The 26,486-nt window shown below is 47.2% G+C and overlaps 2 protein-coding genes across 10 annotated transcripts in view; one reads left to right on the forward strand and one right to left on the reverse strand.

Moving 5' to 3' along the window:
- Window positions 1-14,290, forward strand: part of FCHSD2 (FCH and double SH3 domains 2) — a 304,862-nt gene extending 290,572 nt beyond the window's left edge. For 2 of the 3 annotated variants that reach the window (XM_029206970.1, XM_029206969.1), the window contains exons 14-20: window positions 2,080-2,214; window positions 7,522-7,605; window positions 7,726-7,903; window positions 8,189-8,409; window positions 9,388-9,517; window positions 9,660-9,742; window positions 12,220-14,290. In XM_029206970.1, the coding sequence (XP_029062803.1) occupies window positions 2,080-2,214; window positions 7,522-7,605; window positions 7,726-7,903; window positions 8,189-8,409; window positions 9,388-9,517; window positions 9,660-9,742; window positions 12,220-12,303 (915 nt within the window). In that variant the 3' untranslated portion in view covers window positions 12,304-14,290. The remainder of the gene's footprint in view (window positions 1-2,079; window positions 2,215-7,521; window positions 7,606-7,725; window positions 7,904-8,188; window positions 8,410-9,387; window positions 9,518-9,659; window positions 9,743-12,219) is intronic. The other variant, XM_029206971.1, reaches the window with a different exon arrangement.
- ATG16L2 (autophagy related 16 like 2) overlaps window positions 13,550-26,486 on the reverse strand; it is a 50,307-nt gene continuing 37,370 nt past the window's right edge. For 4 of the 7 annotated variants that reach the window (XM_029206974.1, XM_029206975.1, XM_029206972.1 and 1 more), the window contains exons 8-18: window positions 25,557-25,619; window positions 24,840-24,948; window positions 24,339-24,444; window positions 23,557-23,627; window positions 23,222-23,293; window positions 22,989-23,109; window positions 22,557-22,662; window positions 21,736-21,885; window positions 21,480-21,527; window positions 21,272-21,373; window positions 13,550-20,925 (exon numbers count right to left, since the gene is read on the reverse strand). In XM_029206974.1, coding sequence (XP_029062807.1) covers window positions 20,838-20,925; window positions 21,272-21,373; window positions 21,480-21,527; window positions 21,736-21,885; window positions 22,557-22,662; window positions 22,989-23,109; window positions 23,222-23,293; window positions 23,557-23,627; window positions 24,339-24,444; window positions 24,840-24,948; window positions 25,557-25,619 — 1,036 coding nt within the window. In that variant the 3' untranslated portion in view covers window positions 13,550-20,837. Of the gene's footprint in view, window positions 20,926-21,030; window positions 21,374-21,479; window positions 21,528-21,735; window positions 21,886-22,556; window positions 22,663-22,988; window positions 23,110-23,221; window positions 23,294-23,556; window positions 23,628-24,338; window positions 24,445-24,839; window positions 24,949-25,556; window positions 25,620-26,486 lie in introns of all 7 variants that reach the window. The other 3 variants (XR_003791347.1, XR_003791348.1, XM_029206973.1) reach the window with 3 other exon arrangements.

Genomic DNA, 26,486 nt, shown 5'->3' on the forward strand with positions numbered 1-26,486 from the left:
TGAAGACCCAACACAGTCAAAAATAAATAAATAAATTTATTTTTAAAAAATAAAAAGTAAAACATGCCTATTCTAATAGTTTATAGTTCAGAGGTATATAAAAAAACAAGCCAATCTCCTCTGTTCTCCAGTCTTTATTCTTCTTACTTTGCCCACCTCTGTTAGATATTTATGCTCATATAAATATTATTTGTATTTTAATATAATGGACAATACTCAAATACATTTTTTACACTCAATTCGATTTTAATTAATATATGCCTTTTAGCTATGATGGATAATATACATTGAAACTGGGTTAAATTATTTTCCTGTGCTACATTTCAAAAGGAACTGTGCCCTTTTCTGTGGCAAAATATACATAACATAAACTTTACCATTTAAACCATTTTTAAATATAAAGTTCAGTGACATTAAGTACATTCACATTTTTGTGCAACCATAACTATCATCCATCTCCAGAACTCTTTTCGTCTTGCAAAAGTGAAGCTCTATACCAATTAAACAATAACTCCCCTGGGGCTTCCCTGGTGGCACAGTGGTTGAGAATCCGCCTGCCAATGCAGGGGTCATGGGTTCAAGCCCTGGTCCAGGAAGATCCCACATGCCGCGGAGCAACTAAGCCTGTGCACCACAACCACTGAGCCTGCGCTCTAAAGCCCATGAGCCACAACTACTGAGCCCACGTGCCATAACTACTGAAGCCTGTGCGCCTAGAGCCCATGCTCCACAACAATAGAAGCCACAGCGCTGAGAAGCCCGCACACCGCAACGAAGAGTAGCCCCCATTTGCCGCAACTAGAGAAAGCCCGTGTGCAACAAAGACCCAACACAGCCATAAATAAATATAAATAAAAAATTAAAAAATAACTCCCCTGTCCCCCAACCCCTAAATCCATGACAACCAACATTCTACTTTCTGTCTCTATAAATTTGACTACTTCAGGTATTTCATATAAGTAGAGTCATACAGTATTTATCTTTTTTGTGACTGGCTTATTTCACTTAATATTAATGTCCTTAGGGTTCATCCGTTGTAGCATGTGTCAGAATGTCCTTCCTTATTAAGGCTGAATAATATTCTGTTGTCATATACCACATTTTGTTCATCCCCTCATCTCAGTGGATGCTTGGGTTGCTTCTACCTTTTGGCTATTCTGAATAATGCTGCTATGAAGATTGGTAATCAAATATCTGTTCATGTTCCTGCTTTCAGACTCTTTGGGGAGGAAGGATTGAAAGAATAGAATAGAAATTAAAATTGAAAAGAATTGAAAGAATAGAAGTGAAATTGCTGGATTATATGGTAATTCTGTGTTAAACTTTTTGAGAAACCATCATACCATTTTCCAAAGCAGCTACACATTTTACGTTCCTACCAGCCATGCACGAGTGTTCCAGTTTCTCCACATCCTTACCAACACTTAATTCCTCGTTTTTTTATAATAGCCATCCTAATGGGTGTGAAGTGGTATCTCATTGTGGTTTTGATTTGCATTTCCCTAATGATTAGTGATGTTGAGCATCTTTTCGTATGCTTGTTGGCCACTTGTATATCTTCTTTGAAGAAATGTCTTTTCAAGTCCTTTGTCCATTTTTGTTTATTTATTTTTTGGCTGTGTTGGGTCTTCGTTTCTGTGCAAGGGCTTTCTCTAGTTGCAGCAAGCGGGGGCCACTCTTCATAGCAGTGCGCGGGCCTCTCACTATCGCAGCCTCTCGTTGCGGATCACAGGCTCCAGACGCGCAGCCTCAGCGGCCATGGCTCACGGGCCTAGCCGCTCCGCGGCATGTCGGATCTTCCCTGTCCGGGGCACGAACCCGTGTCCCCTGCCTTAGCAGGTGGACTCTCAACCACTGTGCCACCAGGGAAGCCCGACTCTTGGTTTTAAAAAGAAAAGAAAAACACTCTGTCCTTTCATAACATGAAAAATGCAAGTGAGAACAGAACAGATACTTTTCTTTGTGCAGTTGAATAAGTAAATTAACATTTTTGAAACAATCAGGTTTTAAGTGTTTTTCCTGCTTTCATCCATTTTCTTGAAGTAAGCAAGCTAGCCAATGGCTTCTGATTTTTCCTAGCTTAATGCAGATACCGAAAGAGAAGAAGGAGAAGAGTTTGAAGACAACATGGATGTTTTTGATGACAGCAGTTCCAGCCCTTCTGGCACCTTAAGAAATTATCCACTCACCTGCAAAGTTGTTTATTCCTATAAGGTTTGTATTTCTCTAACATACTTCTCATATTAAATTGTGACAACTCTGAAGATACAAGTAACTGTATCTACCCAGCCTCTTATACTGTACTTATCATAAAATTGGTGTTCAGTTCATGTTAGAGGCAACATAACATAATGGGAAAGAGTCCAGGCTCTGACGTCAGACTGCCTCGGTTAAAATCCTGTCTCTGACACTTACGATCTACATAACTACGCTAGTCCCTTGGTCTCTGTGAGCCTCGGTTTTCTTATCTATATTATGGGGATAATATTATAGGGCTAGTTTGAAGACTAAATGAGATGCCACTTTTATAGCAAAGAATTTAGCAAAGTGCCTGACATCTAGTAAATTTTCTGTAAATAGAACTCTTACCCTTATCAATTGCCTGACACAAGACCCCCCGTTACGATAGTTCTCAAAATTGATATTAAAATAAAATTGCTTGACAGAGCAGTTTTGTTAAACTTTACCTTTCCTAACCTTAATATAACCACCTCTTGTTTCCAGGTTAAGCAAGGATCTGGATAAATAGATTCCTGAACTTCCAAACCTGATTTGGTATAATAGTTCTTAATCTCTGTCACCCCTGCCCTGCTTTCCCATTAGCTTTTTACTCAAAGTAAATTGAGTTTCAGTTCCCCGGTTCCTCTCTTTTCCTTACTCCCTTCATCAATCACTAGCCAGTTCTGTTGAGTCCACCTCCAAAACATATCCTGAATCCATTCACATTTCGCATCTTGGTCTAGGCCATTGCTTTGATTACTGTAAAAGAAAAAAACCCTAATAATTGGTATCCCTTCTTCATACTTGTCTACCAACATACTTGTCTACCACTTTCCACTCTGCAGCCAGAATTATCTTTAATACGTATAGGAGGTTATTTTATTCCCCTGCCTAAAACCCTTTATAAGCTTTCCATCACACAAAGAAAAATAAACTCTTCACAAGGGTCTATAATGTCCAGATTGATCTGGCCCCTGCAAATCTCCTTACCTTCATGTCAGACCAACCCACCCAGCCCATGCACTACATGTTAGCAACTCTGGCTGCCTTTCAGTCTTCAAAAGCACTACGCACCTCTCTGACTTGACAGCTTTGCCCTTGCTGCTCCCCTACCTGGAACTGTCTTTTCCCAAATCTTGGTTGGCTGCCCACTGCTCTTCATATAGGCTCAGCTCAAATAGTGCCTCCTCAGGTTTCCCCTGACCACCTAAATGCATAGCCAACTCCCCAGTCACAACTCTATCCCATTGCCCTTTTGTCCTCATTTATTTACTATATAGCACCTATCACCAACCAAACTGAATCTTGTTTGTTTTCATACTTCTTTATCTGACTCTCCACTAAAGGTCCATGAAGGCAGAAACCTTGTCTATGTCTGTGTACCTTGTTTATGTGTCTTCAGCACCTAGGACAGTGCCTGGCACATAGTGGGTCCTCAGGAAATAATTGTGGAATGAATAAATGAATGATGTAAGGAAGGCATGAACAAATGAATCCCTTTCATTTTAATGAATGGCACTAATTTAAATGAATTCCTTTCATGTTAATGCCATGCTTAAGGGACAACAGCAGAGGAAGGGTCTGAGGAGAATCTAAATCATACATGGGACAGTCTCACTCCTACCACCACCATCCCTGGAGAGCCAAAAGCTGATATTATTTACTCCTCAATATCAGTGATTACCAGACTTTTTTTCATTTAACATCCTTTTATTGTATATTTAAGTTAACAATACTTCCTCTTTTCTAAAAGGGTTGGGATTTTTTTTTCCCAATGTAAACTGTTTTGATAACCTTTTGAAAATTTGAAGTCATCTTCCAAGATACTTGTAAGGTGTTTTAAAATATTATAAAACTTGGTTGGGATTGTTTCCCTATCTTCCGTCTCAGTATTATATTTACTTTGAAGTTCCAGAATTAAAATTTAAGGTCCTTAAACAGAGAGGGTCCTAGGTATCTGAGTGATTATTACATCTGAGGAATTTTACAGATGAGGTAGCATTTCAGTGGGGTCATGAATAAGATCTTTCTAGTTACAGTGATAAGGTAGGGAAGGGAAAGAGCCTTATAAGCAAACAGCAGATACAGAGACACAGTTTGATGAGATAATAGGGTGTTCAGGAAATGTTAAACTCAGTGTTGTGTGAGCATCAAGTGTGGGAAATAGAGCAACTGGAAGTAAAGATGTCAGATAGACCTGTAGATCAGACTGAGTTTGGCTTTTATCCTGGCTGAAGGAAGCCATTGGGTGTCCTAAAATCAGACTAGGCTTTTAAATAAGGTACCCCTGGTCGTGGTATAGATATTCCAGAGAGGGTAGATTAGAGTGGAGTTAGTCTCTATAAGCCTAGTTGTGATTCCTATGGTCCAGACCAGCAAAGAAGGCCTAAGTTAATCTGGTGAGAACAAAGAAAAGCTAAATTTAAGGAGTAGTTTCAAAAGCCTTAAAAATGCTCATAACTTTGACCCTACTACTTACTATATATCCTAAGAAGGTGACCCACAATATAGAAAAACATTCTGGATACAAAATGCTCTTTCATCATAGTACTACTTTATAATAGCAAAGTTGGCAGTCCAATAAGGAAATAGTTAAGTAAATTAACCATTCATATAATGTAACCATAACAAAATTTTATGAAGATAATTGAAAATTATATTAGAGTTTTTTATGTAAGAAGAAATATGTCCAAAAAGTAAGATAGCAAATTGTATTACCTTAAGGTCTTAATTATACATATTTCTAGCTTTTCTACAGTGAACATGTGTTACTTTTGTAATCAGGAAAAATCATTGTTTTAAAAGAAAACAGGAAATTTAGAGAGATGGTGGTGGGAATGGAGGGCATGGCTGCTTCTGGGGTCCTGGCTGCCACTGCGTATTAGGACTTCATGAGGTAGTGTGAGACCACGTGTTTATTTAATAACTATTTACTGACTACTTGCTGTCTTTAGTTGGGATAAGTGAGAAGAATTACATTCCCTGCCTTAAGTAAGTCATTCTAATAGGAAGCGCACAAGTGCAAACAACTAACTTGAGTGCCACAGTAGTCAGTGTTAGAGGGATGCTCAAAGCCTTCTAAGAATAAAAGGAGGAAAAAGCAGCCAGCTCATTGTGGGTGGTCTTGGAAAACATATAAGCTTGGCATCAAATCATGAGTAATAATAATAGCTACCATTTATGAAGTCCTGTGTGCCCGGTATCGTACATATATATATATTTTTTTTCTAATCCCTTCAATAACCCTATAAGGAAGATATTATCGACCAACCCATTAATTCAACAAATATCAGTACGTGAGCACCTTCCATGTACCATGCTGTGCTCTTTTCTAGGCTTGGGGATATAGCATTGATGAACACAGACAAAAATCTCTGCCCTCGTGGAGCTTACATTGTAATAGGAATAAAAAAGAAAACTGAGGCTCTAAAAGGTCTTATGGTCACTTGCCTGTAGAAACAGACTGAAGCTGGACTTGAACTCACAGTAATCTAAATCTAGTCACCAGATGGGAAAGAGGGAGCAGGGCCTGCTGGAAAGAAGGAACAGCCTGATAAAAGCATAGAGGCAATAAAGAACGTGGTATGTTCAGAGAATAGGGAATAGTTTGCTGGGGCCAAAGCATCAAGAGACCACAGGGTTTTGAGTGTCATGCAAAGGACCTGACCTTGTCAAGTGGAAGAATTGGTCACTGCTTGGGTATGGTATGATCAAGCTAGTGTCTGCTTATATAACAATGTTGGACAACTTGCATGGACCTTCACGACTTTTTTTACAAGGGCAGCATTGTATTTAAAGGTGTTCTTAACCCTCCTGCTTTGCTATCACACACACTGAAATCTGGTTGTGTTGGATAACTTTTTAAGTTTTGCCACAGAATTTGTTATGTAGGTGCCTTTTGCTGGTATATTCAAGGCATAGTGTGGTTTCAGATTAGTGAAAAAATTCCATTGGAGGGGGTTGGTGGTGGTGGTGGGATGAATTGGGAGATTGGGATTGACAGATATACGCTAATATGTATAAAATAGATAACTAATAAGAACCTGCTGTATAAAAATTAATTAAATTTTTAAAAAATTCTATTGGAAAAGCTATCAAAAATCAGTGAGCTTTTTTTTCCCTCATATTTTAAGATCAGAGGTAATCTACTTAAAATTCTGTCCTGGAGTATTTCTGTGATTGGTCAGCCATTTTCAATACTATTTTTCTGTCTCAAGTAGCTATTATAGCAATGTCCAGAATCTGGGTTTGATGAAATGTACATGAAATAGGAAATGAGTCTTTGGAAATGAGTCTTGCCTTACTTTTGCTTGTGTAATTTGGAGATATTTTACACTTTGAGACTGTGAGATCTGAAAAACTATATGGTCTAAAGCAGTAGTTTTAACTAATCTTGGGACTTGGGGAAAGCTTTTAAGGCTGTTCACTAAGAGCCAGAAGATGTCCACAGACCCCTCCTGTTACATGTGACAGGCAAGTCTCTTTATGAAACAAAGTCACAAAGTCTCTCTCTACAACCCCCCTGCAGAGTCCCTGAGAGCTTGCTCTCAGATTCTACTGCCTCAGGGGTAGTATTTAGGTGTCTGGTGCTAGTGGACTCCTGCTGTTAGGGATTTAAAAAAAAAAAAAACCACAGCAACTTCTGCAGAAGCACACAAGTGGATCAGCCTAGTTTCTACAGTTAAGTTGGAGCATCAGTCATTTCTCTCCTACAATTTTCTTCTCTTGGCCACTGTTTTACGGTGATTCCAGACAAATTCCAGGCACTGGTCAAGCTATCAGTCAATCCATGTACATAGCTCTTTGCATTTTCACAGCCTGCACCTCCATGGTAGCCCTCTGGTGTAGTTCTAATTCACGGCTTTCTCCTTTGCTTGTGCTTCCCAAATCATCATGGTTCTGTGCTTATTCATCCCACACTAACTCCCCCATCTTCCCGAGAATGGCAGGATTGTCATTTTGAAGAAATGGAGGCATCAAGAAGTTGAGTAACTTACCAATAGATACATAAGCTGGAGCTAGAACCCAGGTCCTCTACTTCCAGCAGAGTGCTGTGTTCACTGAACCTGATTGCCTCTTGAGGATTCCGTTTCTCCAGTTTTTGTTGTAGCTTTATTTTGTTTAGTTTTTTAAAGTAAAACTTCACCTCATTATGATAGTTTTACAACACTCAAATTTTTATGTTCAATACGTTTTTCAAAATCATTTCAATATTTTGATCCCCAGTTTTTGTTATGATCAGTTCACATCTGCTCTTTATCTAACCTTTTTAATTTTGTCCATGACCATCCTACATTGCAGGCTTCTCAACCAGATGAGTTGACCATTGAGGAACATGAGGTGTTAGAAGTGATTGAAGATGGAGATATGGAAGACTGGGTAAAGGTATATTCCTTTGCTCATATCGCCCCTTCTTGTGACATTTTCAGGAGTTTGTTTTGGTTCTTGTTGTACCCTGTCCAAATTGTGTGTGCAAACCTGTTTTGTCACATGTCTTTTACTCAGGCTCGAAATAAAGTCGGCCAAGTGGGTTATGTACCAGAAAAGTACCTACAGTTTCCCACCTCGAACAGTCTGCTGAGCATGCTGCAGTCCTTGGCTGCTTTGGACAGTCGGTCACACACATCCAGCAATTCCACGGAGGCCGAACTCGTTTCAGGCAGCCTCAACGGAGATGCCAGTGGTAAAGACTGAAACAAGGCACTCTTTATTTGGTCACATTTGGCCTAAACTGTATTACCCTGGAGTCAGCCTTCAGTAGGTTAAAAAGCACAACTTTATTCCTTTTCTGTAATATGTTTATTTGGTCACGTTTATCCTGTACAGTAGAACCCTAAAGTTGATCTTCAGTGAGTATAGAATTATAGCTGTACGATGGCCTTTTAGTTGTCACTTGTGCATGGGGTGGCTGCAAAAGTAACCTGGTTGTCGGTGTTCTTACTGCATTTTCCTCTCTCTTGCTACCTAGTCTGTTTTGTGAAAGCACTTTATGACTACGAGGGCCAGACAGATGATGAATTATCTTTTCCTGAGGGAGCAATCATCCGAATCTTGAACAAAGAAAACCAGGATGATGATGGCTTCTGGGAAGGGGAATTCAATGGGCGGATTGGAGTTTTCCCGTCAGTGCTAGTGGAAGAACTTTCAGCCTCAGAAAATGGTGACACTCCATGGATGCGAGAGATTCAGGTGCACAACAGGGGGAGAAAGCTGGATTAAAAGATGTTTAAAGAAAATGACTCCCAAGGAGTCTGTTGACCCACGCAAAAGTGGGCTGTGGTCTTGGCCTCACCCTCACCACTCCAATCCTTGGTTGCCGGGTTTCTGCAAAACTGAATTTGGGAAGCAGAGACTTGTCAGTCAGGCTCTTGTGCCATGGCTGTATGACAGCTCACTTCTCCCACATTCTGTTCTCTGAATTGGGGAACGAAAATACTAAATTGTGTGTGACATACAAAAGAATGGTTTGGTGGAGAGAAAGAAAGAAACCAGAGAGGGAATGTATTGTCTCTGTGGTTAGTTTATGCAGTAAAAATATTAGCTTGCTCTTTTTCTCCCTTACACTGTCAGAGCCTCCCTGCCCAGCCCAGGTCCTACTAGTCCTTTTCAGAGAACTGATGAGCCTGCCAGAGCTCCATAGGCTTAGCTCATCATAGCAAACCTTGTCTTTACGGGAAACTTCTAATTCGGATCAGTCACAGCAGGCCTGGCAGGTCCAGGACCATAAGGAACATGTCTGTCCATCTTACTTGTGTGGTATTGTGACCACTTAGCATGACATTTACAGAACCTGGGGAAGTCAGAAACTCAGCCAATTATTTTATCTTCACTGAAAAATACAATTTGTCCCTTTTTTTGTTCTTCACTGAACTAATTTGGTATGTTTTCAATAGAACTCTCGAGAATGGTTTGACTTGGTAACTGTTTAAGATAAACTAAAATCAGTAGTATAATGAGATCTGTGGAAGGAAAAAGTTAAATGCAACACAAAACTGGGGGTTGGGGTGGTTATTCTAGGCTCATTTGCTTCTAATGAGGCTGACCAAGAAAGTTAATAATCATAACTTAGCTCCAAAGAAAAGTAATTTGCCAGGAGTAGTCAGAGAAGCCTGCTCGTCTCTCCTTCCTCAAGTGAGCACTTCGTAACCTCTCTTCCCTTTGCTGCAGATCTCTCCCTCCCCCAAGCTGCCCGGCTCCCTGCCTCCACTGCCACTGTATGACCAGCCTCCTAGTAGCCCTTACCCCAGCCCAGATAAGAGGAGCTCCCAGTACTTCCCCCGCTCTCCTTCAGCAAATGGTAAGGGTTCTCCTGGGCATGGGTCTACATACACTTTCATTCAGAAATCCACACGTTCACCTGAAGAGCAAACAGATCTGCATTAGCATTTTTATTGCTCAACAACACAAATAAATTGAGCTTCTTTGATTCCCTCCCTTAGAAAACAGCTTCCATGCCGAATCGCCAGGATTCTCACAGGCATCCAGACATACTCCTGAGACCTCATATGGGAAACTACGACCTGTAAGTCTCTTATCTGGCAGGGTTATAGAATGCGTAGTTTCTCCAAATTGAAAGTTAGAAATTAATGTATCTCCATGACCCCTGTGTTGTTACTAATTCCCTCCATGCCAGGGTAAGATGGAGTTGGGAAGTTAAAAAGAGCTCTGGAAAAGGAAGGCTATAAAAATGAACACATCTTGGAAGGTCTAGCTTACACTGGTGCTTTCCTCACTGAGCCATGGAGAGATTGCAAGGTGACAGCTATGAAAGTGTATTTAAATTATAACAAGCTCTGAGAGCATTAAAGTGGTCTAATTGTGAAACAGAAGCATTTTTTTTTCCAGCAGGCATTTTATGAGAACCTATTTTCCAGGCCTCTAATTGCCTCTTTGACGGACACTGAAGATACATGCATTTTGAGGTTTGAGAGCTTCTATTCTCAAAGGAATCTGTTCTTACAAATAATCACCTCTACTCGCCCCTCACTGACTCCACCCCACCACCCCACTGTGAAACAGCTCTTCCAGGGTCATAACTTTCGCATGCGAATCTAGTGCATATTTGCAATTTTATTTTCCTAGACCCCTTATCAGCATTTGGCACAGTTCTCTGAAGCACTCACTACCTTTGGCGTTGTTCATTCAGCAGATATTGAGTGCCTTGTTAAGGACTTGGCTCTTGATCCTAAACGTTTAGGAAGCTATTGTAAGATTGTAAGCAGGACAGTGGTATGACCAGTTGTGCATTTTTAAAACACTGTTATGGCAGCTAAGTGGAGGATGAATGGAAGGTGATAGAATGGACACAGGGAGCCGTTAGGAGGCTGGAGCAGTGGTCCAAGCAAGAGGGGACAGTAGTGTGGACTAGCGGGTAAGAGCGTGAATGGAGAGAAGTGGACCTGTTTGTTCTACCACACTTTCCTGGTCTGCTTTCTACTTCCTGGCCCTTCCTTTTTGTTACTGAGTCCAAGCTCACTCTTCTCGCCGCAGGACAGGCCAATAAATCGGGAGACGAGGTATTGAGGCGAAGAATAGCGACTTTACTTGGAAAGCCGGCAGACCAAGGAGATGGCAGACTAGGGTCCCCAAAAAACCATCTTGGATGCCTGTTTCTTTTATGGAACAGAGGTGGGGGAGGAGGTGAGGAAGTAAAGTTAAAAGGCCATTAGTTTTGCCTGCTTGGCCAGCATGGGGAGGGGATGTGTTAATTTCTTCTTTTCTGCAGCCATTCACAGGTGGGCAGGGTCAGATTGTCTCCCTGTGAGCTGAACAAAGGCACTTTAATTTAACATTCAGGCAGAGGGGCAGGGTTCCCTGAGGCAGGCCACTATGTATGATTATAATAACAAAAGCAACAAAAAGCAAAGGTTAAAGTCAAAGAAACAGATCCAACACAGAGTCAGAATTGGCTCTTCCCTGTTATATTTTCATTGACCTTTGCGGGCTTCTCTGCCTCTATCCATCTCTGTTGATGCTTTTCAGGGTTCTTTCCACAGGCTGCTTCTCTTAAAGTCATTAGAGTCACTCTCTGAGTAATCTCATCTACTCCCAAGGCTTTGATAACCATTTATTTACTGACAACTCCCAGATTTATAACTGCCAATCCAGTCTCTTCCCTGAGCTTCAGACTTGTGGAAATCTCAGTGTGTATGTACCAAAACCCCCAAAACTCAGCAAAACACGAGTTAATTATCTTCCCTCCCAGACATACTCCTTCTCCCATATTTCCTGTCCTGGTGAGTGGTACCCCCATCCTGCCAGTGCTCTGCCATCACTCGTGACACCTCCCTGACCCTGCCTTCCACAGAGTCATCGCAAGTCCTGCCAGGTTTACCTTGGAGACAGCTGTCAAGTTTTTCCACCCTCTGCTGCCCCACTGCCCGTACCCTAGTGCAGGCCAACATCAGCTTTCTTTCAGACCACCACGTGAGTCTCCAAAACTGTCACCTGTATTCTCGCCCACCACCACTGTTTTCTTCAAACTTTTACCTGAGTCATCTTTTCACACATCTGATACTGCTGTTTAAAATCCACCAAAGATTCCTCTTTGCCTACAGAATAAAGCTCCGATTTTTAAATATGGATTAATGAGGCCCTTCATTACTTACCCCCAGCCTACCTCTCTAGTCATCTCTCTTGCAACTCTCCTTCCAAGACATGTTGAAAGGTTTTCAGTTCTCCAAGCATTGCTCTCACTTTCAACTCTAGGCCTCTAGGCCTTTGCTTTGGAAGAGGCTTTTAGGGCTACAGAGACTCTTGTGCCCATGAGGACTTCAGCCTAGGCAAGAACCTGAATCATGAGTTTCACATTTCATCCAGAACAATAGGTCCTTCTCAGTGTAAGAAGTTGTGAAAATTAAGTTGAAAGCACATGCTTAGAGCATTTCTGAGAGCCCTGGGGTGCCCATCTCCTTGGATAAATGACTAGTTGGGGTTTGGATGCTTCAGGCACTGAATCGGGAAGCTGACTGACAATCCATGTGATGGTTTCCTGCTCAGGTCCGGGCAGCTCCCCCTCCACCTACGCAGAACCACCGAAGGCCAGCAGAGAAGATCGAGGATGTGGAAATCACACTGGTGTGATGATGGCTTTGCCCGTCCGTTACTGCTACAATCAAGGCCAGGCTTAGAGTTTGGCCAGTCTTGTTTTTTAGGCACCTTTGCATGATGATGACTCGAACAGAGCAAAAACAAGGAGGATTATATGTGACTGGGTGGCCTCGTAGACTCCTTCCATGTTTTGAATATTTTGTGCCTTTTTTTGTTGTCATTTTCTATGTCATCTCTCCTACCACAGCACAAATCCTAGAGGGCTCTAGAAACACAGAGGGGGACAGCCCTCTTGCCTAACAGTGGCCCATTTTTGTATGAGACTCAAGACCAGGCCTCGATCAGGGCACAGTCACAGAGATACTGATCATGTGCACTCGTACAGTATATTACTGTGGCCACAAGGATGTGGCAAAGATTCTCATCTTTCTTCAAGTGGCTTCTGCTCATCTGATTGAGTTTAATCAGATCACACTGGCTACATAAGGAAGCAGGAGGAGGGATTTCAGGAGAGGCTGGCTCCTCCCCGCAGTTAGTCCCCAAATTGAGAAACTGAAACCGTATTGGAAAAAAATGGACTGCCCTGAGTTTAGTACCAGTTGCATTAAGGCACATCTCTTCCACAACTAACAGATTTAAAACAATAACAGTGTCCTTTGTATTAATATTTATGCCATTCATTTAGTATTAGTGGAGCTAACATGGAGGGGCTGAACTAGTAGCCGAATCTCATCCCATCACATAGACTAATAGAAAGGAGGCTGTGGCAAAAGCAGAAATGGAGCTTCCAGATCTGAAATGAGCCAATTTAATGTTCTTTTTATATTTGGGTATTTTTCATTTTAATTTTTACAGTGTATACTATTCTGACCAGTATCCTTAGAATCTGAATGTCTAGATAAGCTGGGGACACATACTTGCCTTGTCGAGCTTCTCTACTGGGGAGGCCTCTAGCATTATTTTATTCCCAAGCCAGTCCACTGGCCCAGGCAGCCACCCACCACATAAAATGCAGCTTCCCAGGTCCAACTGACCTGACATTTCCTTGGGAGGAAGAACCTGTGGCTCATGGAAACCAGCTTCCTGTGAAGGACTAAAGGATTCCACAGGTGCAAACTGACAGGTTCTCCACGTCACAGGGAGAGCCAGGAGTAGCCTTCTCTGCAGGCTAACAAACCCATAGCCGCAGGCGTCCCAGAGTAGGCCTCCAGCGGCCCTCCACCTCCTATGGAAGATAGGGAGTGCATTGCTTAGGGACTAAGGGATGTTTGCCAGTTGCTTTTTTTTTTTTTTTAAATCAAATTTGTAGAATTTAATTCGAAAGTTGTCTTATGCTTTGAAAATGCCATCCCTCCTAAGAATCTAAAAACGTGAAATGCTCGCCAAATGTCCCCATGGGATTTTTGACCAAAAGTAAGGTCAGAGCTGAAGAAATTTTCAGTTAGTCATTTGATCACTTCAGTGACAGTACCCATTGATGAATCTTCTCCGTGATTTGAGGATTTTTTTGTTTTTTGCTTCTTAACCTGTTGATCTATTTGAGGTCTTTTTGTGTTTATCAAACTTATTCTTAAGTTTAAAAAAAATTTAAAGGGTGGGTTTTTTTTTTAAGATTTTAAAGTTTGTTGACAAGTTTAAAATCTTCAAAGCACTTTAGAAATCTTCAAAGTGCTGAAATCAGGCAATTCTTGCCACCCAGTCTTGTATTCTCTCTTTAGCTAGCAAAATTGTCCTTGAATCTGGGTTTTCCACATTCTCAGAGGGTTATTTGAAATCTTTTGTTATATTTTAAAATATTTTTTGGAAGAGCTGCTAATTTTATTTTAAAAATACAAAGTTGTAAAAATATGCCTCCTTTTTAAAAAGAACCCCTCCCTCCAGGACATGTAATCCAGTGTCACAGTGCACACGGCTGGGCTCGGAGGAAGCGCCTCTGTGTAGATGTGCTTTCTTTACAGTGGCTGTAAAAACTTTGTATTTATTATGTATAAAATGTTGAATAATAAAAAAATGGAATTAAGTTTTCTAAGTTTTACTTATAAAGAGATTTGGGTAAGCAGGCTTTTCCAAATACCCAGTGCTTCTTATAAAGATACTTCTAGGCCCTCCTTTAAACCCTACAACAGATACAGAGAGGGGGAAGTAAATTAATCCATCCATGGGACAAACAGTCCTGCATGCCACCCACCTGCCATGTGTAATACCCTGAATGCTAGAGATAGAAATAAATAAGTTGTGGTCTTGGCTCTCAAGGTTCTTTCCCAGTGGAGAAAAAAAGGATACACATGAGGACAGTACTGTGTGAGGTGCTGGAAGGGCGAGGCAGGGAGTGTGCTGAGGAAGCTGAGGAGGGAGCTCTGATTCTGCAGCTGGAAGGGCGAGAGGAGGGCCACTGAGTCCCCTCAGAGGATGTGACTGCTGGCTTCTAGGAAGTGGGCACTCTGGACTACTCTGTCCTTTCCTAAACCTCCACCCTGAGTAATGAGTCAAGGGAAGGAGATTTTACTGGTCTCGGGGGTGGCTAGAGGATTCCAGGTGAAAAGGCGAGTCCCTCTGGCTGCCAGCTGGCCCAGTGAGGATGAGAGGTCAGCCTGTTTGGGGAGGGGCCCCACAGCCCTCCTCTTCCAGAGCTGCGCATGTGCGATATGTATTCTTCCAGACGTTTTCTGTGCATAGAACTCATATGCACACACTGCCTTTTTATATGTGAGATTATATAATACATTTAGGTATCATTCTTTTTGAAGGCTGCATTATATTCCACTGTTCGGATATATCATAATTTAAACATTCCTGCAGTGATGGATGATGAGGTTGTATCCATCCATTTGCTATTTGAAAGTTGAAATGAACACCTTTGTACATAATTCTTTAAAAATTTGTTCCAGTGAAAATATTGGGTAAATTCCTAAATACGAAACTTGAGAGTCAAAAAGGTATGTGTGTATTTAATTTTGTTAGATGTTGCCAAATTGGCCTCCAAAATGACCGTATCCGTTGACACTCCCACCAACAGCATAGAAGACAACATGGACTTTGGAGTTGGAAGGTCTGAGTTAAATCCTGCCTCCCACTTGACAGCTGTGGAACCCAGCTTCAGTGTCCCCATCGGAAACATGAGAATAATGCTGTGGATCCAAGGACATGTAAAGTGTGCAGCACAGGGTGGTCCCCACGAGCATCCCTCACCATCACTTTGCCCACCTTCAGCGGCCTCCCCTACAGAACTGCTCCTTGCTATCCTTCTGGCCTCCTAGTAACACAGGGCTGTCATGAGGCCCAGTGGAAAGAGTGGGTGTGAAAATGCTTCACCATAAATATGGTAAGGACTATCAGTGCACATTTAATATCTCTTCCATCTCTTGCCTTCCCCTGCTAATGAAAGCTGCTCGCATTCAAGACTACTGTTGGCCCCAGAGGCCTGGTCTGTGACCAGCGGACGGAATTAAGCTAATCATCCCACCCCTGTATCATAGCTACATTGGGGCCTCCTTCATCACAGGAACTAAAGGTAAGGCAGCTGAACCAGGTTCGCAGCACATCACCTAGATCCCTTTCCTCTGACCCACCACCCCAGCCCACATCCACAGGCAGACAGAAGCAACTGGGAGGATATCCTCTGGCCGCAGCCCTGCCACCGCTTGATGGACGCCCTTTCCACTGGGCTGCCACAACCCTGACTTTAAAAGAAGTAGAATGAGATGATTTCCAAGGGCTTATCCAACTCTTATGTTCTAGATAAGTTCAGTTTCTAGATGCAGAGTGAGAACATCACACAAAAAGGTCACAATATTTGAGAACAGACTTTACGAACACAGAGACTTCTCAGGATGGCCAAAAGTTGAAAATTCAAGCCACTGAACTCTCCACTGGGACAGAGCAAACTGTCCTCTGGGTTGTGGTCACACCCGGGCTGCACTATTCACTCACTGCCCAACGAGCCCAGCCAAAGCTTTCGGTTGTGAAGCCCGTTATTTCCTAACCCTCTGAGGGGCCTTGTAACAAAATCTGGCTGAATCTTTGCATTTAATGCTCGTTATGAAGCTGTTTTTCATGACTAAAATACATTACAGAAATTTTAGTTTAGAAGGGAGAGAATTGTCCTGAAATCCTACAACTTAACCAGTACAGAAATTTTAGTTTAGAAGGGAGAGAATTGTCCTGAAATCCTACAACTTAACCAGTATAAGTTTCCTCCTAGATGTTCCCTGTGTTTGCTGTTACTGCTTGATCTGCCAAGAACCCCGTGAATGCCAAAGAGCATCTTGTTTCTGGACCATTTTCCCCTGGTCCCACTGGCCAAAAAAACAAATGCAGCATTTCTGCTGTGTCTGTGTCAGAGAGCCCTGGTCTGAGAATATTTTCCTGGAATGTTATCCTGAAACAGCAGAAATGAACACACCTCTTAGGGTTCACACCTCTTCCACACTGTGTGCTCAACACCTAAGCATGTGTTTTGTCACTCACTTGCTCCTATGAGGGGCAGGGGAAGAGCCTGGTCAAGAGGCCTGTATTCAAGTCCCTGGGCTGCCTCGATTACCTGTGCCCTTAAGGTCATCCCTTCACCCCTCTGGGCTTTCCTCTTCTTGTCTCTAAAGTAGGAACGAGAAGACAATACAAACTTCATAAGACCCAGGGGGATCAAATAAGATAATGTACAGATAAGCTGAAAATATTTTTGACTAGTGGATGAGCATCTGTAAGAAGAAAACTACCTGTACCAGACACGTCACGTCGCATCTCACAGATGGGTCCACACCTAGTGCCACCAGGATTCCTCCAGAGAACGATGGGCCAGGACCACCTCTATTTGTTCAGTCAGCAAACTTACTGCCCCAGGCCACGTTGTGGGCATTGAGACATAAGTGACTCAGTTCCCATCCCCGTCACCAACGGGCTCACATCTGGTGGGGGTGACGTGGGAACAGCAGTTTCAAGCCAAAGTGCCTCTCCCAGGACAGGGAGATGACCAAGGGGCAGTAGGACCCCAGAGCAAGAGCCTCTGTCATTTCTCCCTCTCAAGCTTCAGGCAGGTAGAGGAGGTGGTACCCATGCCTGTACCACAGCCCCAGGGAAGAGCCCGGATCACCAATGGTGAGGTGCAGAGCCATGGAGCAGGGAGAGTCTCACGGACGTGGAAACTCTTCCCACTGTGATTCGCCCAAGTTCTCTCAGGAAGGTAACTGGGAGTAGAACCTAGAACCTGGCCTCCAGAAGACCAGGCCAGCAGCTCTCTGCAGAGCCTAAGTCCAGTTTTTAGAAAAGAGGGAATCGGGGGCCTGGATTCTTATCCCTGCTCTGATGTGTGACCCTGGTCCCTCTCTGGCCCTCAGTCCATATGCACAGCAAGGGTGACACTTTTGACATTAGGGAACAAACTCAGGCAGGCAGCCCCTGCGTACTGAACACCTGAGTAGCAACTATTGAAAACCTGGAGAGAACCGGAAGCTCAGAGCGTTTTCTTTTTTTAATACATCTTTGTTGGAGTATAATTGCTCCACAATACCGTGTTAGTTTCTGTTGCACAACAAAGCGAATCAGCCATATGCATACACATGTCCCCATATCAGAGTGGTTTTAAGCACAGGGTTCTATCCCTGCCCCCTCTGCTGCCCGGGACTGCAAAGACTAGAGGTGCAGCCTTCCCAGCTGGCACCCCTCTGAGCTCTTCCCCTGCTTGGCCTTTGCCAACCCTTTTCCCCACACTTGCCTCATTCCCTGGAATGCCCAGCCTGTCTCTGGCCTTCCAGACTTGCTCCTCCAGGAAGCATTCCCTCCAGGTAAGTTAAGTTGTGCATGTGCTCCCTGAAGTGAGGCAGGCATGTGCTAGCAGATCTGCCCCATGAAGAAAGGAAGGCTTAAAGGGGGTAAAGGGGTCACTGTCCCAGGAGTTGAGTCATATAATTTCCTGAGCTCCTTTTCTGCATTCTCTAAGCAGTCTGAATTCACTGCAGTCCTGTGAGGTACTTGCCCCAGATGATGTAGCTGGTTTAACAGCCTCCCAGGATTCAAGTTCACCTCCCTCCTGCGGCCCTGCATGTCCCTCAGTTCAAAGGACACTAACCACCCCCCCCGGGCTCAGGCCTAGGCACCCAGGGCCAGAATGGAAAAAGAGAAGCAGGGAGGGATTTAGTTTAGACAGAAAGCTAGAATCATCTACCCGATGGAGGCAGTGGGCAGGCACACTGCTGGAGCACGGCAGGTAATGCCCTGCAGCTCTGCCTAATTGGGAGCCCAGATTCGCTGACATTTTGTTTAAAAAAAAAAAAAAAGTATGACAAGAGTCACAATCCTGCTGTGCCAACTGTGATGATCTCGTATCACTTACCCTCTCTGAGCCTCAATTTTCTCACCTGTGAAAGAGACACCTACATCACAAGGTGGTTGGGAGGAACAAGATACTGGATAGAAAGCACAGGGCACAGGGCCTGACGCAGCTCAGTAACGGTGGCTACTGGAAGCTTTGGTCTTTCTGAATCCCAGGAGGCGGGAGAATGGCCTTGGCAGACCTAGGCAGCTGGTGACTCCTGGTGGCCGCTGGGAGCCAGGGCATGAGGGCCAGACCTTCAGCAGCCTTAGATTCAAAAGATCCTGGACTCCTAGAGTCTTTGACTGTTAGACTTGCTGAGTCCTCAAATAAGAGAATTTAGTCACTTATGAACATTCCCTGAGGCTTTCTCTGGCTCTGAGGCCTGATCCCAGGGAATACTTTGCTCCCATCCTGGCCTCTGCCAAGAGCTTCCTGACTGAGATGGAGGGAAGCAGACACAAACGTGGTGGGGGGGGTATAGAGATGGAGGAGGCTCCTAGCCAGCCTGGCAGGTGAGGAGAGGCTCTCAGTGAGGGGATCCTGAAGGACAAATTTGAATTAGGAGTTGGGAGGGAAGAACATTCTGGGCAGAGAGAAAATCACACGCAAGACACATTCAGAGTAGCAACAAAGTGAAGATGCAGCTGAGGCCAGCAGGGCCACATCCTGAGGGTAAGGAGTTTCTCTGCAGGCAGTGCAGAACTTCAAAGGGTTGGACGTATGACCACAACACCTTAGAAAGTCACTCTGGCTGTGGCAAGGAGGGAACTAGGTGGAGAGAGCAGGTCGAGGACAAGGTGGCCTGCAGTGGCAGCAGGAATGGAAAGGAGAGTTAGACGCAACAGCCCCATGCCTTGGTGCCCAAGAAGAAGTGGGGTGTGAGGGGAAGAGACGCTTATGACAGGGATAGATAATGCCTAGGAGGCAGCTGGGTATGTCACCCAGAGCTCAGGGGACAGCTGGGCCGAGGGCAGTGAGTGAGCTGGGATCAGCAGAGTGTAGATTTGGGTATTTAGCCAACACTTAAACAGCCTTTGTCATGTGCCAGGAACTTTACAAATACTAATGCATCGAGTCCTTACAACAGTCTTCGAGGTAGATACTATTTTCCCATTTTACACAGGAGTAAACTATGGCACAAAGACATTAAGTAACTTGCTCAAAATCATTCTGCTACTAAATAGTAGAGCAGAGATTCAAACCCAGACAGTCTAGCTGCAGAGTCCTGGCTCTTAGCGCTCTCCTGCCCATCCTGGAAATAGTCTGCAAAACGCTGGGACTCAGGAGAGACACTGTAAGGTAATAAAGGAGGCTGAGAGTTCTAGAGTAAAGCCTTGAATCTCAACTGAGCGGACCCCCAGAGGTCAGCCCCTATCACTCAGGGACAGAAGTCCCCTTCAACACCTGGTGACTGGCAATGGCCGTCCCACTGACCCTCCTCCACGCCCCAGGTTGGGGAAGGAAATGGGAGTGCCCAGGTTCCACCCTATTGGGTCTGCCATGTACTCCAGATGCTTGTTGTGTGGCTTAAATCTGATGCTGATGTAAGCGAGGCCCAGGCCCAGCCCACGGATGTCCTCCCCGCCACACAAGGGGTCTGCCTCTGGGGCAAGAATGCGGCCCCAGTCTAAAGGCAGGCCTGTTGTACCGAGTACTTGACATCACTCTGGTTTTTCAGGATCCTTTCCACAGGGCCCCTCTCGGCTGTCTCCCCTGCTCCCTCCTCAGAATTCACACGGCCCCTCCTCAGCCTCGGTCTACCCTGGGTGCCTGAAACAGAAGGGCCCAAGGACCAGGACCAGCTTAGACCGAGGATGAAATTTCCACTGCTCCAAAAGCCACTGTCCTTTGCTGCCTCTAGGCCTTTCTTCATGCTGTCAGCACAGAAGGCGGGCCAGCTCTGCCCAGCTCTGTGCGGGGGCAGGAGGAAAGGGAGCCCAGCCTGGGTCTCCTTGAGCCTCCACCCAAAGGCTTCCCTGTTCCCTGAATGCTGCAAAGAGGCAAGCAGATGCCAGTTTAAATGTAATTTTTTTCCACTTTTGCCAGAGATAAAAAACAAAACAATACAGTAATCCCCCCTCAACCCACACTTTGTTTTTAAACAAACAGGCCAGGTCCTGCCAGGCCTTCTTACCCACTAAATGCCACCCCCATCCCTGCACCCCTACTGGCCCTGGAGCCTCTGGGGCAGTGGGGAGCTGTCCTCCAGCTTCAGGCTTTGGACTAGAGCTCCAGCTCAGGCAGGGGAGTTGTGGCACTAATGCCAGAGCACAACCTTCCTGGCTTGGTCCACGCTCACCACGTGGCTCCCAGAGTAGCACCAGGCCACGGCATTGACGGCGGCGCTGAGGAGAGGGAGAGGCAGGCTTCAGGGGGCGTCCACTGCTGGGCTCTGCCCCTCATTACTGAACCTGGGCATTTTGAAGCCCTCTCTGAGCCCATCTCCTCACCTGTAAAATGGGCTCAGAGGGCTGTGGTGAGAGCAGACCCAAGTGCACATGGGAAGACACCTTGTGAACTATGAAGGGCTCAGGTGCGGGGGCAGGGAATGGAAGGTACGGGACAAGGGCTGGGGGTTCCAGGATGCCCAGCATGTCAGGACCTGGAATCAGCTTAGCAGGACTGGGGCAGGGTGGGGGGTGGGGTACTGGGGCTGGGGTGGGCAGGTGGGTGGGCAGTGGCCGTGCTCACCAATGGGGTCCCCGAAGGCTACTCTCCAGTTTCCCAGTGTCTACATCCCAGATGTAAAGAGCTCCATCCCAGGAACCTGCCAGTGCGTAGCTTCTGTCTGGGCTGCAGGGACCACAGCACAGCAAGAGAGAGGAGATTAGAGGTAAGGACACAGACACAGACAGATGGGACACACTCAGGCATGGGTGCTGTGCTCTCATGGACACACCTGAACACAGCTTTGGTCCAGTCAGAACCGCACCTGAAGCCATCAGCCCTGAAAACAGACAGGGTCAGGTCAGAATGGAGGTGGCTCAGCCAGGAACTTACGGAGCTTCCTCTCTCCGGCAAGGGCTTGGCCACCTCACCAGGCCCTGATCCAGAGGGGCCTCCAGGGAGGGCCCCCCGCTGACGGGCCTTTTACAGGGGACAAGGCCCAGCTGCCACAGCCAAAGCCACAGGATCAGTGGGCATAAAGCAGGTACCTGAACACCTGGCGGACATTGCTGACACGCAGGTCGATGACCTTGAGCGTGTCGTCTCGGGAACAGCTGAGCAGATGCAGCTGGTCGTGGCTGAGGCTCAGGGAGGTGACCCGGCCCTGCACAGGGATGACCTGGGTGCAGCGGGGTCCCCTGAGGAGCAGGGACAAAGGCGAGGATGAGCAGCAGCCACCCTGACAAGGCTGCTCCTGACAGACTAACGAAGTCCAGAGGCGCCCCTGGTCTCAGGCCACTAAGGCCAAGGCTGACAACTAACCTCCCCCTGCAGCCAGCCCCTTCCATCAGGAACTTACTAAACCCTTGGGTCACTAAAATAAGTGCTGGGGGCGGGGGCGGGGAAGCAATGAAAGTCTGTCTTTAAATATGTGAAAGAGAGTGCAAAGGGTTTCAAAAGGCAATCTCTGCAGATGAGTCAGAAGCCTGAGGCAGGCCTGGCACTGGCTCTGGCACTGGTTCCAGCACTGGCTTTTATAAACCATTCAAGCCTAATGCTGGGCTCTTAGGCTCAGAAAACAATATAACTTTTGTTCCTTTTGACTAAAAAGTGGTGATTATATGGGAAAAAAGAGATTCTCCATTTTGGTTGGCAAGACCCAGGCAGGGTCCCTTGGTTGGACCGAGGGCCAATAAGAAGGAGGCACAGGTCTCCAAGGGCAGCTGAGCCTTCAAGGGGCCGAGCCCAGCACAGAGGCCACCAGAGCCTCGCTTCCCCAAGGTACCCTCAGCAGCTCCATGGCTAGAAAAAGGAAGAGAATACAGGAGCCCTGCCCCCACCTCCACCACCCACAGCCTGCGCCTATCACCTGCTGTCCCAGAACCGGATCTTCTGGTCATTGTGACCACTAATGATGACATGGTCCCCACACACCACATCGTTACAGTAGGAAAGGACATTGATGGTCCTGGAACCTAGGGACCAAGGAGTAGAGCCCCAGCCTCAGAGAAGGGTTATCAGGAGCCAACCCACTGGATGTATGGAGAAGCTGAGGCCCAGAAGCCCCAGAGGTAAGGTGTCCTCCCAAAACTAGAACCCAGGTCCCCTGTTCCCCAGCCCAAAGCCTGAGGTCACCTAGAAACCAGGGAAAGCATCATCGATGGGGGGGATAGAAGAGGGACCTTGGGAGGTTTCATCCCAAATGCCTGTAAATCTTGAAGCCACTCCCAGAGAGCAGGCTGAGGTCCCCCATAGCCTGGCAGGGTCCTGGCCGTTGGGAAAGGGGAGGGTTGGGCCTCACAGTAGGCTCGGCCTAGGTCCCACTCCTTCACTGTCCGGTCCCGGCTCCCGGTCACCGCCTGATGCATCGTTAGCTTGAATTTGGCAGCCGTCACCTTGTCTGTGTGTCCAGATAGTGTCTCCTGCCACCATCCCAGATATGCATCAAGGGTATGGCCAAGACTCCATAACAAACCCCTCCAGGCCCAAGGCATGACCCCTGACCCCCAGGCTGCCTCCCCAGTCAGGCCTCACCTTGGACTGTGCCTCCCCAACCTTCCAAAGCTGGGCGGCCTTATTGTAAGTAGCTGCCAGTACCTGGGAGCCCTGGGGAGATAGGAGGGGAAAGGATAGGTCCTGAACCTGGGCCTGGCCAGAGGCAACTGCAGGCCAGAGAGCTAGGGTCAGGGCTGCCTCAGAGCTTCCCCCAGCCCAAGTCACCCAGGTAGGCAGGGGAGAATCGAGGCCCAGGGAGGAGGATTGTGTAGGAGCTCTAGGATACCCGTGATGTTCCCTCAGGCCCCAAAGCCCCCACCTGCCCAGTGTGGAAACTGGGGGAGGGACATCCTATGCCCCCCAGGTCCTCTCACCGAGGGGTCAAAGTCCACACTGGTGATGCTGCCGCCAGCTCCTTCAAGGGTCTGGTTGGCCTCCAAGCGCCCTGGGGGGACCAGGAGAAGGGACAAGTGAAGTGAAGTCACTAATCTCACGAAACAGGAGCCTGGACTGTGAGTGGGAAGATGAGTCTCTCCTAAATTACAGGACAGAAGTGCTGGGCCTGTTCTTGGGGGAGCGGCCAGGGTTGGGGAGTGGGGGTGGGGGTCTAGCTGGAGGCTGCACCTTCCTGAACTGCCAGCAGAGGGCCCCGGGGGGCTGCAGGTCATCTCGCGGATGTCTGGAAAAGACCAGAGAGAAGGGACTGTCCCTAGGTCACACGGCAAGCCAGAGCCAGGCCAGCTGGAGACTCACCTCCTCCAGGAAGCCTCTGGGATCCAGCTCTCACTCCCCAGTACACCCCCCGCTACAGAACACAGAGTAGATAGCTAACATCTGCCTCACGACTGAGTTCTGAGGGCTCAGTGGCACTAGAAGAGGAGGTGGCCTGGTGGGGGGGCCCAAGGGCCTGTCCCTGTAGAACCTCGTGACATGGTGCCTCCACCACCCCAACAGGGACCATCTGAGCTCAGCCCTCCCCACCCCGCAGGCCTCGACTTCAGGAAGTGGGAGGCTCTGCCCTTCTTAGGAGCAGTGAGCCCAGAACTCTTGCCGCTGCCCACAAGAATGTCCCAGGTGAGGAAACGCAAAGACTCAAGACCCCTCCCACCAAGGAGCAAGCTGAAGGTGAGGCTGGCCTGTGGGCAGGGACCCTCACCTCCCACGACATTCCAGAGGAGGATGAGGCGGTCAGCCCCTCCAGTGGCCAGGAGGCTGCTACTGGGGCCAAAACGAACAGCATTGACCTCAGAGAGGTGGGCATCCTGTGGGGAAAAGGGGAGGTCGGTGCCCCTGGTCCTCGCCACACACACCTCTTTGCTCACACTCACAGCTCTCTGTCACGCATCTTTGCACACATCAGGTCTCTGTTCGAACACTGAGTTTCAAACTCAGCCCCACCAGGGCTCATCACCTCTGACTGGACCCCTGCAGCAGCCTCCCGCCATGTTCCCAATACTCCACTACCTGGCTTCCTGGTCTCCCGGCCTCCTGCCTCTCCCTCATTATAAAATGCCAAAGGGCTCCCACCACAAGCTGTGGGAGGAAAACTCCTGCTCCCAGTGAGGGGCCCATCCTTGCTTCCCCAGCCTCCTTGGACCACTCCTGGGACCTGCACTCCCATATCGTACCCCATGCACTTGGCCCAGCTCCTCCTTACCAGCACATCCTGAGCTCGGGTAGGAAGTCGGGCGGCCACGCACACAGGGATGCTCTGGTAACGCTGCTCAGGGGCTCCCCCAACTGAGTGGCCTCTCCTCTTCTTGAAACTGCAGGAGGGGGTCAGGAGGGCATTCAGCAAGGCCTTCTGACACGGGAGCCTCGAGCTCTCCTGAAGCAGCAACAACAGGAAGCAGACACGGAAGGCAGCAGAACATGGCCAGGAGGTGCAGCAGGCATGGTCCCCACCAGCCTCTGACCCAGGGGTCAATGTGGAGACAGTAGGGGCACCAAGACAGGCACAGAGGCAGGGCAGGGTTGTTGGTGGATGCAGAGAAACCTCGGAGCAGGGTTTCAGTCCTGGCCTGGCCACTGCTTGGCACTGTGACCCTGAACGAATCCCTGACATTTCTGAACCTCCATTTCCCAAATGAGTAGTAGCTGCTTTCTGGCCTCAGGCTGGAGCTTTTGGTCCCCTGTGACGACCCAGGATGAGGGCCAGAGCCTGGAAGATAGCCAGGCAGGGGCTGGGAATGAGGCCATGCACCCAGCTCCTGCCTCTGGGACTCAGCAGAGACTCACACACAGAGTGCTGGGCAACGTACGGAAGGACACACTGAGACACATACACAGCCCAAGCCTGGGCTCCAGGAGCCTGACACATGCATCCAAGGGGCCCAGCACCTTCACACACATGTCGGTGCACACACACACTTACTCCAGAAGCCCCTTCACCACATCCACACAGCGGGACAACGTCAGGGAGGTGGCGGAGGCAGACCTGGGGCAGAATCGAGAGAGATGTGCTAAGGGACTGGCCGGTGGCTGTGCAGACAGCAGTCATTCATCCCTACACTCTTGAGCCTGGACAAGAACTTTGCTCCTCCAAGGCCAGGAGAGCACGATGACCCAGAGGAGTCCCAGGAAGATGGAGGAAGGGAGGGATTTGGAATGAAGTCTCCCAGTTTCACCATGATGGTTAAGACCTGCCTCACCACCCAAGTGCCCCCCAACAAAATTTCACGGGAGGCTGAGCTGGGGCCTATGGAAGGGGGTGAAGGCGCCCCCAGGCTGAGAAAGCACAAGGCTGGGAGCAGGGGGCTGGGAAACCTAGATCCCCAAAATACCCAGGAGATCATGTGTCCTGAGATGACCTGGCCCGCCAGGGCTAAGGCTTTGGGGACTGCATCTCATGCCCCTCCCCAGGGTTCCTTCACTACCCTGAGGCCTGGACACCAGCGACCTGCAAGAGAGGGCTGCAGGGGCTTCCCTGGTGGTGCAGTGGTTAAGAATCCGCCTGCCAATGCAGGGGACACGGGTTCAAGCCCTGGTCTGGGAAGATCCCACATGCCGCGGAGCAACTAAGCCCGTGTGCCACAACTACCGAGCCTGCGCTCTAGAGCTCGTGAGCCACAACTACTGAGCCTGCGTGCCACAACTACTGAAGCCCACGCGCCTGGAGCCCGTGCTCCGCAACAAGAGAAGCCACCGCAATGAGAAGCCCATGCACCGCAACGAAGAGTAGCCCCCACTCGCCGCAACTAGAGAAAACCCGCGCGCAGCAACGAAGACCCAATGCAGCCAAAACTAAATATTTTAAAATTTTTTAAAAATTAAAAAAAATGAAAGGACTGGAGGAGAGCTTACA

The sequence above is a fragment of the Monodon monoceros genome, unplaced genomic scaffold, assembly GCF_005190385.1.
Source record: "Monodon monoceros isolate NGI ecotype Baffin Bay Population unplaced genomic scaffold, NGI_Narwhal_1 Super_Scaffold_7, whole genome shotgun sequence".
Taxonomy (NCBI): Eukaryota; Metazoa; Chordata; class Mammalia; order Artiodactyla; family Monodontidae; genus Monodon; species Monodon monoceros.